Here is a 19,208-nt window from a genome sequence, read left to right as displayed (position 1 = left end):
ACAAAGCTTGTCTCTGGCAGCAGCGCTGCTTCTGCTTCATCCCCTGCCCCCAATGCTTGGTTGGTTAGTCAGTGATGGGTAAGACCCCTCAGAGGGGGGCAACCTAAGCCAGACATGATCACTTGGAAGGCCATCATGGAAGGACTCTGGGGGCTGCAACAAAGAGGGAGTGATGGACCCTCACCCCCAGCTATTCTGACATAGCCTGAGTCCCCATTTCCATCTGGGAGAAGCGCTTCCTGGCTCTAATCCATTTAAGCCTAATACCTATGATGGGGAAGGCAGTGTAGCACTTTGCTGGCTAGAGTGGGTTCTGGGTTGATCAGGCATAAGAAAGAGTTCCTAAAGTCATGTGAAGCCTGCTTTGCTAAGAGTGTTTTCGTTCATATGATAAGGGTCCGAGCAGGAAATGAGTATGTCTCCCAAAGTTTTTGCAACCCCCTTACCTGACAGACACTGACTCAGACTAAGCCCTCAGATTTCTTTGAAATGTTATCTACTGTTTGATCCTTGCTGCCTGACATTGACATTGACATTGATGAGCTTTCCCTGTATTACTATGTGTTCCAAACCTAATAAAAGCCATTGAAGGAAACATTCTTGGTTCTTCTCCTTTGAGAGATTGACCACCTCTCCTCCTCAAGCAGATCATGTCTTGGTAGTATAATTTTCATTTTTGGTGGATGGGGGAACTTGTGGGCAAAGTTTCCCCCACACCCCTCCATAGATGGGGCATCATAAACCAGGAATGGAAATGAAGGGAAAAGCTGACCAACCCCCTTCCCCACGACTGCAAGAACTTAGGTCAATGTCAGAAAGTTTTGTAACAGTCATCATGCTTGAGGAGGGGAAGCTCTCTGCCCAGGAGGATAAGGGCTCTTTCTATTTTCTAGAGAAAACAGAACAGCAGGTTGAGAGCTGGCTGAGTATTGGTACAAACGCACAAGGGAACCTGTCAACAAGAAGGCAGGTTGTAATCCCATGGGACACGTGGTTGTGCTCATTCCAAGCACATGCTCTCCTACATGCTTCCACTGGATCAAACTAAAATACCTGCCTTCATTTCCAAAGCATTAATTACCTGGCTGGCATCAATGCATGCTTGACATGACACCTGGATATTAAGGTGGAAGCTCTGTCCACAGGAAGGGCAGAGAGACCAAGGGTGGCAATGGGCTCCTGGTCAGTGAGGATCATGTCTGGGAGGAGGCTCAGGTGGGCTGCTTCCTGGCCAGGCAAGGGCTTTTGAGTGAGATTGTCACTGGCTGACTTTTTACAGCTTCTGTATCCCTGGGGATCAATATCCAAAGCTCCTCATTAGGCAAACATTTTTAGTCTCATTCATTCTCTTCCCTGGGCATTACAACTCCTTTAAGACCAAGATTACAGAAGAGAGAAACTAACTGTGGATAATCCTTAACCCTGTTGGGCCAGGTGTATATCACCCAGTTCTCTCCACCTGTTCATGCTCACCTCCTTTTCATGTGCCTTGAACATATGTACACACACTCCTTTGCCAATAAATTCTACATTTTTTAAAAAGTTTCAAACAAAGGTGCCTATTTGTAATTAATGATATTAGGAAGCTTGATTTATTCCCTTGCAAGGTGTACCTCAAGAAACAAGAAAAATCTCAAATAAGCAATCCAAACTTATATCTAAATGAACTAGGAAAAGAAAAACAGAGAAAGACCAAAGTGAGTAGAAGGAAGGAAATAATAAAGATCATACTGGAAATAAGTGGAACAGAGTCTAAAAAAAGATTAAAAAGACTAATGAAACCTAGAAAAAAAATTAATGAAACCTAGAGCTGGGTCTTTGAAAAGACAGACAAAATGGATAAACCTTAAACAGACTCATCAAGAAAAAAAGAGGGAAGGCCCAAATAAATAAAATCAGAAATAAGAGAGACGTAGCAGATAATATCACAGAAATACAAAAGACTATAAGAAACTACTATGAAGAATTATATGCCAAGAAATTGGACCATCTAGAAGAAATGGAGAAATTCCTAGAAATACACAACCATTCAATACTGAATAAAAATAAACAGAAAATAGGAATGGACCAATTACTAACAAAATATAAACAGTAATAAAAAAACTCTCAACAAAAGTCCTGCATATGGCTTCACGGGTAAGTTTTACACAACATTTAAAGAGGAGTTACATGTATCCTTCTCTTATTTTCCTGATTCCAAAACTAGACAAAGGAACTATTAAAAAGAATATTATAGGACAATATTTCTGATGAACATAGTTGCAAAAATCCTCAGCGAAATATTAGTAAACTGAATTCAGCAATACATGATCAAGTGGGATTTATTCCTGGAATGCAAGTTTGGTTCCATATCTGCAAATTAATTAATGTGATATACGACATAAGCAAAATTAAGAACAAAAATCATAAGATCATAGCAATAGATGCAGAAAAAACATTTGACAAGAATCTGGTACCAGTTTACGATAAAAACTCTCAGCAAAGTGGGAATATAGGAAATATACCTCAACATAATAAAGGTCATATATGACAAACCCATAGATAACATTACATCATGAGGGGAAAGCTAAAAATGTTTTCCTTAAACATTTTTAGGAAAATGTTTAAGAGGAGCAAGAAAAGGATGCCTACTCTCATCACTCTTATTCAACATAGTAATGGAAATCCTAGCCATAGCAATCAGACAAGAAGAAGAAATAAAAGACATCCAAATTAGAAAGGAAGAAGTAAAATGCCATTATTTGCAGATGACATACTGTATATAGAGAATCCTAAAGATTTCACCTAAAAACTAGTAGTAGAACTGATAAATGACTTCAGTAAAGTATCAGGACACAAAATAAATATCCAGAAATCAGTTGTGTTTCTATACACCAATAATTATCTGTCAGAAATGTAAACTGAGAAAACAATCTCATTTACAATTGCATCAAAAAAATAAAATACCTGGGAATAAATTTAATCAAGGATGTAAAAGACCTGTACTCAGAAAATGGTAAAATACTAAAGAAAGTAATTGAAGAAGATACAATTAAGTGGAAGCACACACTGTGTTCATGGATAGGAATAATTAACATCATTAAAATGTCCATACTACCTAAGCAATCTAAAGAATCAATGCAATTCCTATCAAAATACCAATGGCATATTTCACAGAACTAGAACAAATATTTCAAAAATTATATGGAACCACCAAAGGCCTTGAATAGCCACAGCAATCTTAAGAAAGAAGAACAAAGTTGCAATATTTTTCTAATATATCACCTGGGACAAGAAAAACAAAAGGAAAAATAAACAAATGGGACAACATCAAACTAAGTTTTTGTACAACCAAGGATACCATCAACAAAATGAAGAGAAAACCTAATGAATGGGAGAACATATTTGTCAATGACACATCTGATAAGGGGTTAATATTCAAAATTTATGAAGAACTATGACAGTAAAAAGACAATAACTCACAACCATCAACAACTAAACCTAAAAAATTAAAACTAAGCAAAAAACTAGAACAAGAACAGAATGTAAGGAATGGGATCACAGAAATGAAGATCACATGGAGGGTTATCAGTGGGGAGAGAGAGGGGAAGAATGAGGTGAAAACATACAGGGAATCAGAAGCATAATTTGTAGGCACAAAATAGACAGGGGGAAGCTAAGAAAAGTATAGGAAATGGAGAAGCCAAAGAACTTATATGCATGAAAGGACATGAACTGGGGGAAGGGATATGGTGGGGAGGGGATGTACAGGGTACAGGGAAAAAAAAGGGAGAAAAAATAGGACAACTGTAATAGAATAATCAATAAAATCTACTTTAAAAAGGTAAGAAAAATGTGTAAAGAACTTACACAACTCAACACCAAAAAGAAAATAAACAATCCAATGAAAAAATGGGCAAAGAACCTGAACAGACACTTCCTCAAAGAGGACATACAGATGGCCAACAGACATGAAAATATTCAATGTCACTAATATTCAAGTGAATGCAATTAAAACCACAATGAGATATCACTTCACACCTGTCAGAATGGCTATCACCAATAAATCAACAAACAGCAAGTGCTGGCGAGGACATGGAGATATGGGAACCCTTGTGCACTGTTGGTAGAAATGCAGATCGGTACAGCCATTGTGGAAAACAGTATGGAGTTACCTCAAAAAATTAAAAATGTAACTGCCTGATGACCAGAAATTCCACTTCTGGGAATACACCTGAGGAAACTTGAAACACTAATTCAAAATAGGGTTGACTATTTTAACATAGGGTTTACTACATGCAACCCTATGTTATTACAGTGTTATTTACAGTAGCCAAGATTTGGAAGCAGCCCAAGTGCCCATCAATAGATGAGTGGATAAAAAAGCTATGGTACACTTTCACAATGGAATACTACTCAGCTGTTTAAAAAAAAGAAAATCTTACCTTTTGCAACAGCATATATGGACCTGGAGAATATCATGCTAAGTGAAATAAGCCAATCAGAGAAAGACAAATACCATATGATTTTATTTTTATGTGGATCTAATGAATGAAATAAATTAATGAACAAAATAGAAACAGAAGCATGGGTACATGGAATAGACAGACAGCTGTCGGGGGAGGGGATTGGGTGAAAAATATGGAGGGGTTAAGCAAAAAACAAACAAAATAACCCATAAACAGACAACAATATGGTGATTATCAGAGGGAAAGGGGGTGGGGGAGGTAGGAGAGGGTAAAAGGGATGGATGGTGATGGAAGGAGACTTGATTTGGTGTAGTGAATACACACTACAATATACAGATGATGTATTACAGAAATGTACACCTGAAACCTATATTTTATTAACCAATATCACCCCAATAAATCTTTTTTAAAAGGAATCCACAGATAACAGCTTTGAGATGATCAGCTACATTGTACTGAAAAATCGGATGCAGGAGAGCAGTGTCAGCAAGATGGCAGGACAGAGGCTCCCTGTGCTTGTTTCCTTCTAGAAACACCCAATTAAAGGTTTCCAGTTGAGGGACTACAGTGTCAGAGTGGAGCACAGAAATCATAAAAGATTGTAGAAAAGGTGGTCTGTGTTGTTCCTGACCACCCACCGTGTCCCAATCCCGAGCAGCACAGCCCACGTGGGAGAGGAGTGGGTGAGCACCCGTTCTTTGTTGCAAACACCAGCACTGGCTGCAGCAGCTCCCGGCCCACCTGTCACCCCCAGTCAGGCTCTTACAGATCCCGTCCTGGGCAGACCCAGCTCCAGGCCAGTGACATCAGAAGCAGGCTCTCACTCAGCCCAGGGCCAGGCTGGGCCCTGTGACCACAGGACCCTGGCCTACACCAGCACTGGGCTGAATCCTGTAGCCCAGACTCCCAGCCTGTCCAACACCGGACCTGCTCCTGTGGACTAGAATTCAGACCAGCTCCCAAGGGCCCAGGCTCCCAGTCCACCCTGGCACAAGGCTGGCCCCCTGGGTCCCAGGCTCCAAGTCTGCCCCAGAACCTCCGTGGACCCAGGACCCAGGTCCGGCACTGCAGACTCAGGGGCCAGGCCCATCCCAGTGGACCCAGACTCCACACTCATCCCCATGTATCCAAACACCTGACCGGCCCACCGGCTGACCCTCCAGCCCCAGACCTACCTGCCTGAACACCTAAGCAGCAAGCAAGTGAAAAATGATCAGCTATGTTGGTCAAAAATGGCGAAACACTAGCAATGTCATATGACACAGCCCAGTACTATTTTCTCTACTTTTGTCTGTGTTTGGGCATCTCTATAACTGAATGTTTTTAAAGACTGGAACTTAATGTATCAATCAGCTCCATGGGTGTTTACTGAGTGGACACATGCCCTGATCATCCAGCAGTGATCTCACAAAACGGAATTCCTAAAAATGCAAAGGCAGACACTCTCCCTGCTGCTACCCTAGAACCAACACTCAGTGAGGATCTGGCTGCAGAAGCATTCAGGCAGCCTCCCCCTCTCTGTGTGCCCATCAGGTCAGATTCTACTTGTCCCATCAGCAGAACTGGAAGGGAGCCGGGGTGCCCTTACAGAGGGTTGCCCTCTTGAGCTTAAGTGGGTTGCAGGCAGCCTTGCTGCTTGGTGTGACATCACTGGTGAATGCAGGGAGTTGTTTCCTGGTTAAGCAATGAACAACACTGTTTTGAAGAAGGATGGCAACTTTCCCTACGGACCTGGGAGGACAGAGTTTAGCAGCCCAGGAGAGCTCACTCCCTGAGAAGAGGGTGCAGAGCAAGTTGGGAAACACAGTTGGCCACAGGTTGCCTCCTGAAGACCTAAAATAATCAATAGAGGCTTCTTAATGCCACCACATCCCAGCCTCCATAGGAAACTGAACTCTTCAGGGAATAGAGGTGAAATTGGACAATTTGTCTAACAAGGAGCCCGGGGAATTGAGTTCTATTGGCAGGGAAATTACAAATATCCCCCCAGTTCCTACAATTTGTCTTCTACCCCATCTTTTCTTCTTCAGGCCAGGAGGGTATCTACTTCTGCTCCTATGAGGCATCCTTCTGACTCCAAGGTCTAACTTCACCAGGGAGCACACTGGGACAAGTTCGACTCATGCCTCTGATGATACCGAGAGGAAAAATAGCCCAGTGAGTGGACTTGGAGGACAAGAGGGGAGGGAGGTAAGGAGAGAGGGGAACAAGAGGAGAGAGAGGGAGACAGAGTGAAGCAGGGAAAGGGGGTGCACTGGGAGAGAATGCAGGTGGCAGAAAGGGAGAGAGAATGACCTGTGTTCTCAGGGAACTGGGAGAGTCTCTCTGGCTCAGTTCAGCACCCAGTTTCCAGCCCTGGATCCAATAACCACACTTACCTACCTATCTCAGCCTCGTCCAGCTGTGATGCCAACAAGCCATTTTCCAATCCCATGATTTGTTGTGCAGCTCTTAGTACCTGAACCTGCTTTTCCAAGCCCACAAAGAAGAGTTGTTTTCCCCAAACTTCTGTAAGCAGAAGTTTGAGTTATTTCCATCATTGAGTCTCCAAATCCCTGGAGATTCCTATATTTCCAGGCTGCGATAGCCCAGACACAGACTCCCAGGGTTTGTGTGGGAGAGGAGCTCTGCTTCCTGCCCCATCAGGATGTCAACTTTGAGCCTCCTGGTTCCTGAGACATGAACTTCCCCCAAGGATGGTGGTGGGGGAGATGAGGAGTGACCGAGTGAGCAAGTGACAGACTGGATGTGAGGGCAGGAGCCTATGAGAGGAGCCCTTCGATCCAGGAATGGAATCCGTTGGACATTCACTAGCCCCTCTTGAGATTAAAAACATGTCTGAATCTTTCAGTAAAATTATGAAACTACGAAGTAGAATGCTGTCAGGGCCACAGAGTGGCATAACTTCCAATCTGATGTCAGGACACAGAGTAAGAACCCACCTGTGACGCAGGGGCTCTGTGGAGGTGGAATCTGGTGGGAGATGGTAAGGGAGCTTCCGGAAGAGAGAGCATTCAGAACCGGTGCTGCTCAGAGCGAAGGCTGTGGGCTTTGAACTCGGGAGGACGTGCATTCAGAACAAAGCTCACCATTTCATACTTGTGGGAGCTGCACATCCCCAGTCAGCTCATCTATAAAATGAGGATTGTGAGCTGTACCTCGTAGTTTGTTGTTAGGATGATATGTTATATGTGTAACATGTCCATTGTAGCTCTAGGCACATACTAAGAATTTTACTAAGTAATAAGAAATATGAAGAAGCATGGAGATAAGAAATAGCAGGAAAAGGTGGGTCGTGAGGCAGATTGGCATATTGCCCCTCCAACGGTGGTATAAAACATAGTTTTAGGAGGGCAGTAGTAAATAAAGCAAGAAGTATAAATTGTAGTAGAATCACAAGATATTTTTAAATTTGAAGTTAAACATTAGAGTCTATCCAGTGAACAGCAGTGATTCATGAAGTCTGTTGGGCAGACACCAGATCTCCAAACACTGCTGCCTGACTCAGCTCTGCTTCCTGAGATTCTTACAGTTCTCAGGGGTTGTTTCTCGTGTCCACTCCCCGAAATTTGATGAATGCCTCTTGAGTCTCAGCTGTGAATTCAGTAATTCACTCATGATTCCTGCAATAATCTCCTGCAATAATCTCCTGCAATAATGGAGATTCAGAGTACAAGCCCCAGGTTCAGTCTGCTTGGCTTAGTTCTGTGAAACTCCACTTGATTTTATCAATTTCCTTGTGTCTTCATTTTCTGATATGAAACACAAGGAGACTGAGATGTGTATATATATATATCATATATAAAATAAGAATTATTATATATTCATGCATTTATTATTTATTCTCTCAGTAAGAATCATTACTGATTCATGTATATATTAAATAACTGTGTTCACGCCCTTCTGGGTCTCACATGAGATGCTGGCCACAAAAATGGGCAAAGGCACGAGTGTCGGCTGGACTGGGTCTTTGTCTTCTTGCGTCTCTGTCCCCCAGCCTCAGCCCAAGTTCTGGTGCACAGCAACCATCAATAACTGTTCATGGAGTAAGCAAGTAAATAAGTGAACGTCAGCAATGTGGTCAGAGCTATCTTTCATGAAGATTAATCCAGCAGGGATTTCAGGAGGGCTTTGAGGAGAGAGAATGGATGCAGGAGAACTAGTTAAAAATGAGTCCTTGTCAACCTAGAATGAGTGAGAGCCTCTGTTCAGGGTGCGAGGTAGAAGGGAAATGAATATGAAAATGTAGTGTTCAACTTGTGGAAGATGCAGCAACTTATGGACAGATTGGCTTTGGCAGTGGACAAAACGAGGGAGGAAGAGTCAATGCTTCTTCAGTCATAGGTCTGGAGGTCAGTGGTTTCACTCATGACATAGGGGCCGCAGAAGAAAGCACACTTGGCTTTTTACATGGTGAACTTACCAACCAGGAAGAAAGAGTAAGGGAAATCACAGCTTTTCACTATATTGTTCTGTGTCAGACATGGTGGACAATCTTCATAAATATCTTACTTAAACATCAAAACAACCCAGTAAGTTATGCACTATTATCATTCCCTTTTGGCCAAGAGCGTGAGAGTTCAGTGGTCAGGCGACTTGCTTGCACCACGCAGCTAGAAAGTCGGAGCCCGGGAGTCATGCCCAGGTGTTTCTTTGCACAGCCCATCGTCCTTCACATCAGCTGACGCTGCCAAAGGCTGGTCGAGACTGTACGATGCTGAGCACTAGATCAGCCACTTTCCACGTGTTACTTCACTTTGTCTTCTGAGAAAACCTGAAGGTGGGTAATATTTCTCCCAAGTATGAAGATACAGAAAATGAAGTTTAGAGTGGCTAATAGTCACTAAACAGAGCCAGAGTTTTAATCCTGGTCAATCTGAATCCAATCATCTGTGTGCTTTCCTTCCTTCCTTCCACATTGTATCCATGCAAACAAATATCTAAGAGGAAATACTGAGTTTGCAGGTAGAAATTCAGGTGTGAGTATTAGAGGTTGAAGTTTTAAGTCTGAGAATCAACTTTGAAAAGCGGGAAACTTCTACAAAGTTGTTCTTTGAGTAGCTCTTGACTTAGAGTTTGGGGTGGTTCCTGCACACCCTGAAATGGTGGGCAGAATAATGCCAAAACGGTATTTCTCCGTGAGGGGAGGGCCTATAATTTTAGCAGAATCTTCAAAGAGTCACAGGACAAAATCTTTAGCAAAGTCTTTTCTTTGCGAAAGAAAAGAGAGCCAATGTGAACATGCTTAAGATCTACTTTCTTAGCAAATTTTGAGTAGACAATACAGTAGTATTAACTATAGGCACCATGCTGTGCATGAACACATCTTATTTCTCATGCAGCTGAAAGCTTGTACCCTTCGCCCACATCTCCTCATCCCCCAGCCCCTGGTAACCAACCTCCTATTGTTTCTATTAGTTTGACTTTTTTAAAAAATTTATTCCACACAGTGAGGTCACACAGTATTTCTCTTTCTCTGCCTGGCACATTTCACTGGCATAATGTTTTCTAGGTTCATACAGGTTGTCACAAATGACAAGATTTTCTTCTTTCTCATGACTGAATAACATTCATTCTCATTCTCTCTCTCTCTCTCTCTCTCCCCCTCTCCCCCCACCCCACCCTCACAGCTTTTGTATCCATTCCCCAATTGATGGACAGACACTTAGGTTGTTTCTGTCCCAATTGATGGACAGACACTTAGGTTGCTCACAGTATCTTGGCTACTGTGAGCAATGCAGCAATAAACATGGGGGAGCAGATACCCATTTGAGGTACTTTGCTTCCTTCAGATATGTAACCAGAAGCGGGTTGCTGGACCATGGGGTAGTTCTATTTTAATTCTTTTTGAGGATTGTATTCTGCAGCTGCCATAAGAATTTACATTCCCACCAACAGTTTGCAAGGGTTCCCATTTCTCCATATCATTACCAGAATTGTTACATTTTGTCTTTTTAATAATTGCCATCTAGAAAGGTGTGAGGTGGTAGCTCATGATTTTTCTTTGCATTTTCTCATGACTAGTGATGTCTAGCACCTTTTCAGGCACCTGTTGTCCATTTGTATATCTACTTTAAGGAAATTTCTATTCAGGTCCTTTGCCCACTTTTCAATTGGATTATTTATAATTTTGCTATTGAGGTATGTAAGTTTCTTATATATTTTGGATATTGTTCCTTTATCAGACATACGGTTTGCAAATATTTTCTCCCATTTCACTGGTTGCCTTTTCATGTTGTTGATTGTTTCCTTTGCTGTGCAGAATGTTTAGTTTACTTTTCAGTTTAGTCCCATTTGTTGATTTTACATTTGTCCCCTATGCTTTTGGTACCAGATTTTTAAAAAATTTCAAAACCAATGTCAAGGAGCTTTTTCCCTGTTTTCTTCTGTGGGTTTTATAGGTTCAGCTCTTACACATAAATCTTTAACACATTTTGAGGTAATTCTTGTGAGTGGTGTGAGACAGAGGTTCACTTTCACTCTTGTGCGTGTGGTTACAGTTTCCCCAACACCAGTGATTGAAGAGTCCATTCTCTGCCCACCACGTGTTCTAGGTGCCCTTGTAAAAGATTAGTTGACTGTCTGCACAGGCTCATTCCTAGACTCTCTATCCTGTTCCCTTGGTCTACATGTCTGTTTTAATGCCAGTGCCTCACTGGTTTGATTACTAGAAATTTGTAATATAATCGAACTCAGGAAATGTGATGTCTCCAGCTTTGTTTTTACTCAAGATTGCTTTGGCCTTTCAGAGTCTTTTGTGGTTCCACACGAATTTTAGGATCGTGTCTTCCATTTGTGTAAAAAATGCCATGGGAGTTTTAATAGAAGTTGCATTGTATCTGTGCACCTCTTTGAGTAGAACATTTCACAGTATTGATTTTTCAGCTGATAAACATGCAATATTTTTTCAATTTATTTGTGTCTTCAAAGTTTTTCAATTATGTTTTATGGATTGCAGTGTACAGATCTTTCACCTCATGGATAAATTTCTTCCTAACTTTTAAATTATTTTTGATACTATTGTAAATGTGATTGTTTTAGCAATTAATTTTTACAAACAGCTTATTGATAGGACTGAGTTTGTATGTTGATCTACATATAGCAACTTTACTGAGTCACTTATTAGTTCTAACAATTTTTTGTGGAGCTTTTAGGGATTTCAGTATAAAACATCACATGCATGTATTTCTAAAATTTTATTAAATTGTCTTTCTGTGTTTTCTTTCTTTCTTGTTGACACTATTACAGATGTCCCGTATTTTTTCCCTCCTTTGCTCCCTCCACCCAGTCCCTATCCCCCACCCCTCCTCCAACCACTGAGCTTCTTTAAAACACCTATTTTGAATTCTCTATCAGACAGATCATAGATCTGCATTTGGGGGGGTCAGTTACTGGAAAACTGTATGCCTTTGGTTGTGTCATTTCCTTAGCTTTTCATGTTCCCTGAAGTCATGCATTGGTATTGTCATCTTTGAAGAAGCCATCACCTTCACCAGTCTGTACCAACTTGCTTTGGGATAGAAATACCTCTGTCAGCCTTCCTAGGAATTCTCAGTCTTTGTCAGAGCACGCAAGTGGACACACCTGCTCTACACTTCTTGTTCACCCTGTGGAGGATTCTTAAGATTGTACGCCTTCTCTTGCATGTGCAAAGCCAGGCCAGGGGCAAGCAGCCTCCTGTTTGCTTCCCCTGGGGCGGTGCCTGAACCGCTCAGGAGTGTGTGCTTTCTCCCTAACCTCAGTCGGGCTGGCTTTGCCCTTGTTCGCCAGCCATCTGCAGATGCTTGTTCTTGCTGCCCTTTGGGACACACACAGGGAACTAGTCATGGAGCATGTGTGTGGAGGCGTGAGCTGTGTTTTGTGTGGAGTGCTGGGTGAGCTCACGGGCCAGTTGGGGTCCACAGGTGAGCATCCCCAAGCAGCATGTGTGTGGGCTTCCTGATGGAATCTGGGGAGAAGTTAGTAGGATCTATGTCCCTTTGACGCAGTCCAAGCCCTGCCTACTATGCTTTTGGCTTCTCCTTACACATCTCACTTACTTTGATTAGCGTGAGACTCTCCAGATCTGTCCATGTCGTCTCAGATGTATTTCATCTAATACGTGAGTAGTATTCCATGGTACATATATAACAAATATTTTATATCCAATCATCCACCAAAGGACACTTAGGTTGTTCCCATGTGTTAGCTATTGTGGATAATGCTGGAATAAGCATAGGGACATATGAGGTCTGTCCCGAAGGTATCTAGCCACGTAATACGAAAACGAGAGACATTTATTGAAGAAGATACAAGATACAAGAAACATTGCACATAGGACAATGACAGCTCAGTCAGTCCCCTTCAAAGTAGGCACATTGGCACCTCACACAGTTCTCACAATCACCATTAACTGCCCCGTCGTATTTACGTGAATCTCGTCGAGGGTCTGAAATGTCTCCCCTTTCAAAGGCAATTTTTGTTTGAGGAAAAGCCAGAAGTCATAGGGCACCAAATCTGGGCCAAGTCACCTGGATGATTTGATGTTTCACCAAAAACTCTGCAGGAGACGTGGTGCATGAGTGGGCATGGTGTCATGATGAAGCAGCCAATCACCAGTTGCCCATAGCTGTGGCCTTTTGAATCATTTGAATAGTCTCTGTGGAGGAATGTTCAAACTTAACGCAAAATTTGATACAGATCGGTTGTTCTACTCACTCAGTCATTTTTAATGCAGTGGCCATACAGCACACAGGCTCAGTCAATGGCGTCTACCACCCCCGCTGACTAGTACAGTGAAGTCGTCATTCTTCACACATGCACATCCAGTCCGCTCTCCTTGGCTGCCAGGTTACATCGCTGTCATGCCAATTGTTTTCATTACACTAACAATGGCTGGACTTTTCCAGATAGACCTCTCATATACACATATGTGTATTTACAAATACATGTCTTTAAATTTGGAGGGTAGACACCCAGAAGAGGGATTCCTAGGTCATATGGTAGCCCTATTCTTAATTTTTTTGAGGACACTCCATACTGTTTTCCACAGTGGCTGCACCAATTTAAATTCCCACCAGCAGTGTGCGTGGGCTCCCTTTTCTCCACATTCTTTCTAGGATTTATTTCTTGTCTTTGCTGATAATGGCCATTCTAAGAGGTGTGAGGCGGTGTCTCATTGTGGCTTTGATTTGCCCCGCTGCTCCGCCGTGGATGCGGGAAGGATGCGCAGTGCGGGGCGGGGTCTGTAGGGGGAGTGAGTTCAGGCATCCACACCTCTCTTCCTCACGGGTTTCTCCACAAACGAGCACTGACCACTGAGGTTTAAAAGGTCTTTTCTCAGCCCTGGGCAAAGTGCTGAGTGCGGATGTGACTGCTGCGTGGGCCGCGGGCGTTGGGGCGGGCAGGTGTCTGCACCTGGGGGACCCTCTGTCGGCTCCGGAGGGCTGCACCGGAGCGCTGCTGAGGCGGTTTTTGCTCCGCTTCTCTGCCCGGCCCTGGACCCAGTCTCGGAGCGTGTCAGCCACCCAGATCTGACTGCCCTCGCCCCCTCCAGCTGGACACTGGAGGTGGCACCCCAACCCTTCACGCTGTCACAGCCGCCGACGCTGCGCAATAGGGCGCTGCCCACACCCCCGTCTCTGCTCTTCCCCCTCCCAGTCCCCCGTCCGCCGTCTGCCCCCACACGCCCGCCTTCGGAGTCTCGTGCACCGAGACTCAGCCGTGTTTGCGTGAATCCTTCGTTGAACTCGGCTGTCCCACTCCTAACTCCCAAGGGGGAGGCCTGGAGGTCCTCGCACAGGGCCACGCTGCTGTCGCCTTCAGTGCCTGCTTCTAAGTGTACCTGACCGCGACCAAACATATCTTTTTTACTGCTGACTTCTAATTTTATTACATTTTGGTCAGATTCCATGCATTGCTTGATATGTATTTTTTGGTATTAAGATTTTCTTTATGGCCTGATTTTTATAGGTGTTTTATATATATATATATATCCTTGAAAAAATGTGGATTCTCTAATAATTTAGTGTAGTGCTCATATCAAGCTGGTTAACTGTATTGTTCAAAATTTCAATACCCTTACCAAAATTCTGATATAGCAAGTACTAAAAAAAATTTTTTTCCTAAGATGTGGTTTGTAATTTTTCTTTTTTTTGTTAGTTTTTCTTTTTATAAAGTAAGCCTATGTAATGATGCATATGACTAGCTCTTTTTTCCCTTCCAAATGAGTTTTTTCCTTTGTTATTACACAATGACTTTCCTTTTCCCTTTAAATAATGCCTTTTGCCTTAAGTATGTTTTACCTGACATTAGTAAGTTATCAAACTTCCCTTCAGTTAGTTACCATCTTTACCATTCTTTTATATTCAGTCTTTTTATGCCAGTACAGTTTAGCTGTATCCCTGGTACAAGTATTAGGGTTTCATTTCTTGGTCTGATCTGAGAGTCCTGTCTTTAACGACTGGTTTAAGGCATTTAGACAATTGCTGTTACTCCTGTAGTCTGTGGTTTCTCTTTGCTTCTTTCTGCCTTCTTTCCTGAAAGTGATTTGATGGTAAATCTCTTTATTTCTGCTGTGCCCCTATTATAATTTAGAAGTTATATGTTTTATACTTGTTATTTTTAGAGGTTACACCTAAACTTTAATTATGTATGCTCTATGTAGCAAGTGCAAAATACTCAGTATTTCCGTTCTCCTGCAACTCAATACAAGAATCTTACAACTTTTATTCTAATTTCTCTTCTTAATATTATTTCTGCCTCATTTTCATCTACCTTGTTCAAAATAATAAACTATTTTGAAACTCAATGTTTTTACATTTTTCTACATATACAAGGGGGGACCCTTAAAATAACAGAATTATCTCCTGGAGGGCAGGCCCCTTGTAGTACAGGCTTCCCCTGCTAGGTGAGTGCTCTAGGAGCCCATCTGTATCAGTGCACCAGCTGGTGGTGTTGTGAGAGGCTGTGTTTGGCTTCAGGGAAAATTCTTTTGAAGACTCTTTCAACACATTTTCCCATTTCATGGTAGGTAATTTATGAGTGCACCTGCCCACACCATACTGAGTGTTCAGCAGTTCTTGACAAAAAAAAAAAAAAAAAAAACAGTATGACCCTGTGCCCCACTCTTCCTACTCACCTCATCTCACCCTGAGCAACTGCTTTTGTTTCTCAGATTGAAAAAAGTCCTCAAAGGGAAACCTTTTGCTGATCTGGAAGTGGTGAAACAAAAAAACAGCAAAAGCACTAAAAGTCATCAAAACTGACGAATTCAAAAACTGTTTTGAGGAGTGGAAAAAAACATCTCGATGGGTGTATTGCATCAAATGGAGATTACTTTGAAGGTGACTGAAGTTTAAACATGTAAGAATACACAATTTTTTTATAAATAAATTGTGGGTTTTTAGTGGTTTTCTCCTTGTGTACCAACTTCTTGACTGACTATTGCTTCTTGGACATCTCTTCTTTCTGGACTTCCTTGATTTTACCCTGAAGTTAGTCTTTAGTAGTTTATTTCTGTTTTTTCCTCTGCAAGGATTCACACATGATGTACTGTCTAGTCTTTGTCTGGACCAGGAACATTCAGGGACGGACTTTGGAACGAAGCCTTGGCATGTGGTTTGCTTTCAACACTCCATTCGTAGTCCAAGAGGCAGCAAATGTATAAGTTGATATCGTAATTAACCCCGATGGGCAGTTGGGTGTAATCTCACCTAATCTTTTGAAATCATCTCTGTAGCACCCACGTAACTTCCCCTCTCCAACACCTCCAGAGGAATTATGCCCATGGACCCCAGGAACCACACCAGCACATCTGAGTTCATCCTGCTCGGACTTTCAGAAAAACCAGAGACGGACACGCTGCTCTTTGCTCTGTTCTTCTGCATGTACGTGGTCACGGTGGTGGGGAACCTGCTCATCATCCTGGCCATCAGCTTGGACTCCCACCTCCACACGCCCATGTACTTTTTCTTAGCCAACCTGTCCTTGGTTGATTTTGGCCTGGCCACCAACACTGTCCCCCAAATGCTGGTGAACATTCAAACTAAGAGCAAGTCCATCTCCTATCCTTGCTGCCTGACCCAAATGTACTTTTTCCATTTTTTTGGCATTGTTGACAGTGTCTTAATTGCTGTGATGGCTTATGACAGGTTTGTGGCTATCTGTCACCCCTTACACTATTCCACCATCATGAGCCCTCGCGTCTGTGGCCTGCTGGCTGGCGGTCCCTGGGTGTTTTCCTACTTCATCTCCCTCACACACATCCTCCTGATGGCACGCCTGGTTTTCTGTGGCAACAAGCTTCCTCACTACTTCTGCGACCTCACTCCCCTTCTTAGACTTTCCTGCACTGACACTTTGGTGAACAGGATCTTCGTGCTCATCGTGGCCGGGATGGTGATAGCCACACCTTTCGTCTGCATCCTGGCCTCCTATGCTCGCATCATCGTGGCCATCATGCAGGTCCCCTCTGCGGGGGGCAGGAAGAAAGCCTTTTCCACCTGCAGCTCCCACCTCTCTGTGGTCGCCCTCTTCTATGGGACCACCATTGGGGTCTATTTGTGCCCTGCATCTGTCCGCACAGCCGTGAAGGAGAAAGCCTCTGCTGTAATGTACACTGCAGTCACCCCCATGCTGAACCCCTTTATCTACAGCCTGAGGAACAAAGACCTCAAGGGGGCCCTGAGGAAGCTCATCTATAGAAAAATCACTCCATCATCCTAGCCACCAGGACACCTGGGAGTTCCTGGGGAGTAAGACACAGACATCTGTGTTTGGGGGCCAAAATCTGGAGTTGCATGGGTTGGGAGAGCAACCACTTTGAGTTTCGAATGCCAGAAGTTTGAAAGAAAGCCTTAAGGTGACCCTGTCACTATTTCCTCCATTACTGGGACCACTAAAAGCCCTTTTGCGTGTGTCTTAGGCCATATTCCCAGAAGAATCAATCTAGTTCTACCAGGTTGGGTTTTCCACGGCTCCGACTCCATGGAGTCCTCAGCAAATACTTACAGGGTAAGTACCTACTATGAACTTCATGTAGGTGCTGGTCGTGGTGTGGTGAGCCAGAGAGACACAGTGCCTGCAGTTTGGAAGATTCCTGTAACTGAGGGTGGAAACAGACCCCAGACGTGTCATGAAACAGAACAGAATGGAGTATGTCCACAAGGGGAGGATAGAATACAGTATGGATGACTGACAGACTCGGGAGTGCAGGGTCTTATCCTAAAGGATCGATGGTGTTGTGGAGGCCAATACAAGGAGTAAGAATGTCTTAGGTAAAGAAAACAGTGTGTGAGATGTGAGAGAGCAAGAGAAAGAGAGAGAAGAATCCCTTCGTGGTGTGGAAAATCCAGTTCTGGTGAATGGCTTGGGAAATGCCCCACGGAGAAGACTTTTAGGATAAACCCAAGAGTTTGGGCTTGCTCATAAGAAGCAAGCAATTAACTTGACGCCCAGAGGCCAAAGTCAAGGAGGATGTGAGAGAGATGCATGCTCCCCCTGCCCTCGGCCCTACCCTACCGTCTGGTGGGGGTGAGGTAGAGTGTGCTAGGGGAGCCTTGTGGGAGGCACAGGGAGGAAGAGATTCAGACCACACTCTAGGAACGTCAGGAGCCACCACCTGACGCACGTGTCTTCAGAGCCAGAGGATATCAAGGGTGATACAATCCACGGAACCATGACTCTAAATCAGAAGGAAGCTGAGGCCTAGGTCTCAGTCGCCTAGGTCACAGGTCTGTGGGATGCGTTTGAGGAGTGACACTGCTTGTGGCAGAAATGAGAGCTATTCCTTGTGAGTATGTCTTGGGTCACACACCATAGTATGTTTCTTTGCAGTCTCATCTCCCCATTCTGAAGTCCCCATAAAGGCAGTACTTTTATTTATGTCTGTTGTGAAGTAATACTCATACTCACATGGATACCTACAACTCAAATGGATTATGTGGTGGCTTTAAATGGGACCAGATGTTTCCAAGTGGTGCTGAGGAGGGGACATCCTCTTAGGTAGGAAGACTTTGGATAATTGTGCGTTTAATTTGCTTACGTTATTTTCTTTCTGAGGAGGATTAAATTAGACTTTCTCTGTGCAACAAACAGATCTGTAGACCTGGCCCTGTTGTAGGATGAAAATAATAAAGCTTTCTGGTGGGCATTCTGATGAATAAAACCCAGAAGTTAAGAATATTGGGATTTGCCATGGGGAGCCCATCCCATGATTCTAGTGAGGGATTTTTTTTAAATAACCAAAAATCAAGTAAGAGCGGAACCACAACTCTCTGTCCTGGGAAGTTCCCTGCATTCTCCTCCCTTGTGCCTGCAAGTAATTAGTGTGCTGATGAACGAGGGTGGAAGACACAGAGGCTTGGGAAATTATTAGCACTTTGCAGATCAGAGAATTTTGTGAAAACCTTTCTCTCTGTATCCAGCTTGAGCTGAAGCACTTATTTAGCTCCCTTTCTCCTCTATGTGATGAGAGATGCCCAGCACCAATAAAACTCTAGATTCTGTTGGCCAGACTCTTTCTCTTGTTTTGTGTTAAGAAGTTAAGACCACAACTCCAGGAGAGGTTTGTCCTGGTAGCCTTTACAATATCAACTTCCAGTATTTGTTGGCATCAATATATAATTCATTCATTCATTCATTCATTCATTCCTAAAATATTTGCCAAGTATCTGGTGCAAGGCCAGCTATTGTTCTAAGCACTGGTGATAGAGCACTAAGCAAAAGAAAAAAATAATCTTTTTCTGTGACTACAAAGTTTTTGTACAAGAAAGTATGTTT

At 43.1% G+C, this 19,208-nt stretch overlaps 1 protein-coding gene across 1 annotated transcript; it reads left to right on the top strand.

Annotated features, from left to right (window-relative positions):
• The first annotated feature begins 16,214 nt into the window (after window positions 1-16,214).
• OR1M1 (olfactory receptor family 1 subfamily M member 1) lies at window positions 16,215-17,153 on the top strand. Its single transcript, XM_037042744.1, has one exon. It carries the CDS (start codon window positions 16,215-16,217, stop codon window positions 17,151-17,153), a length of 939 nt encoding a protein of 312 aa, XP_036898639.1.
• Window positions 17,154-19,208: the final 2,055 nt, after the last annotated feature.

The sequence above is a fragment of the Sturnira hondurensis genome, unplaced genomic scaffold (assembly GCF_014824575.4).
Source record: "Sturnira hondurensis isolate 20B ecotype Veracruz unplaced genomic scaffold, ASM1482457v3 Scaffold0003693, whole genome shotgun sequence".
NCBI lineage: Eukaryota > Metazoa > Chordata > Mammalia > Chiroptera > Phyllostomidae > Sturnira > Sturnira hondurensis.
Note: the sequence above shows the minus strand (reverse complement) of the source record. Positions and strands in the feature narration are given on the sequence as shown.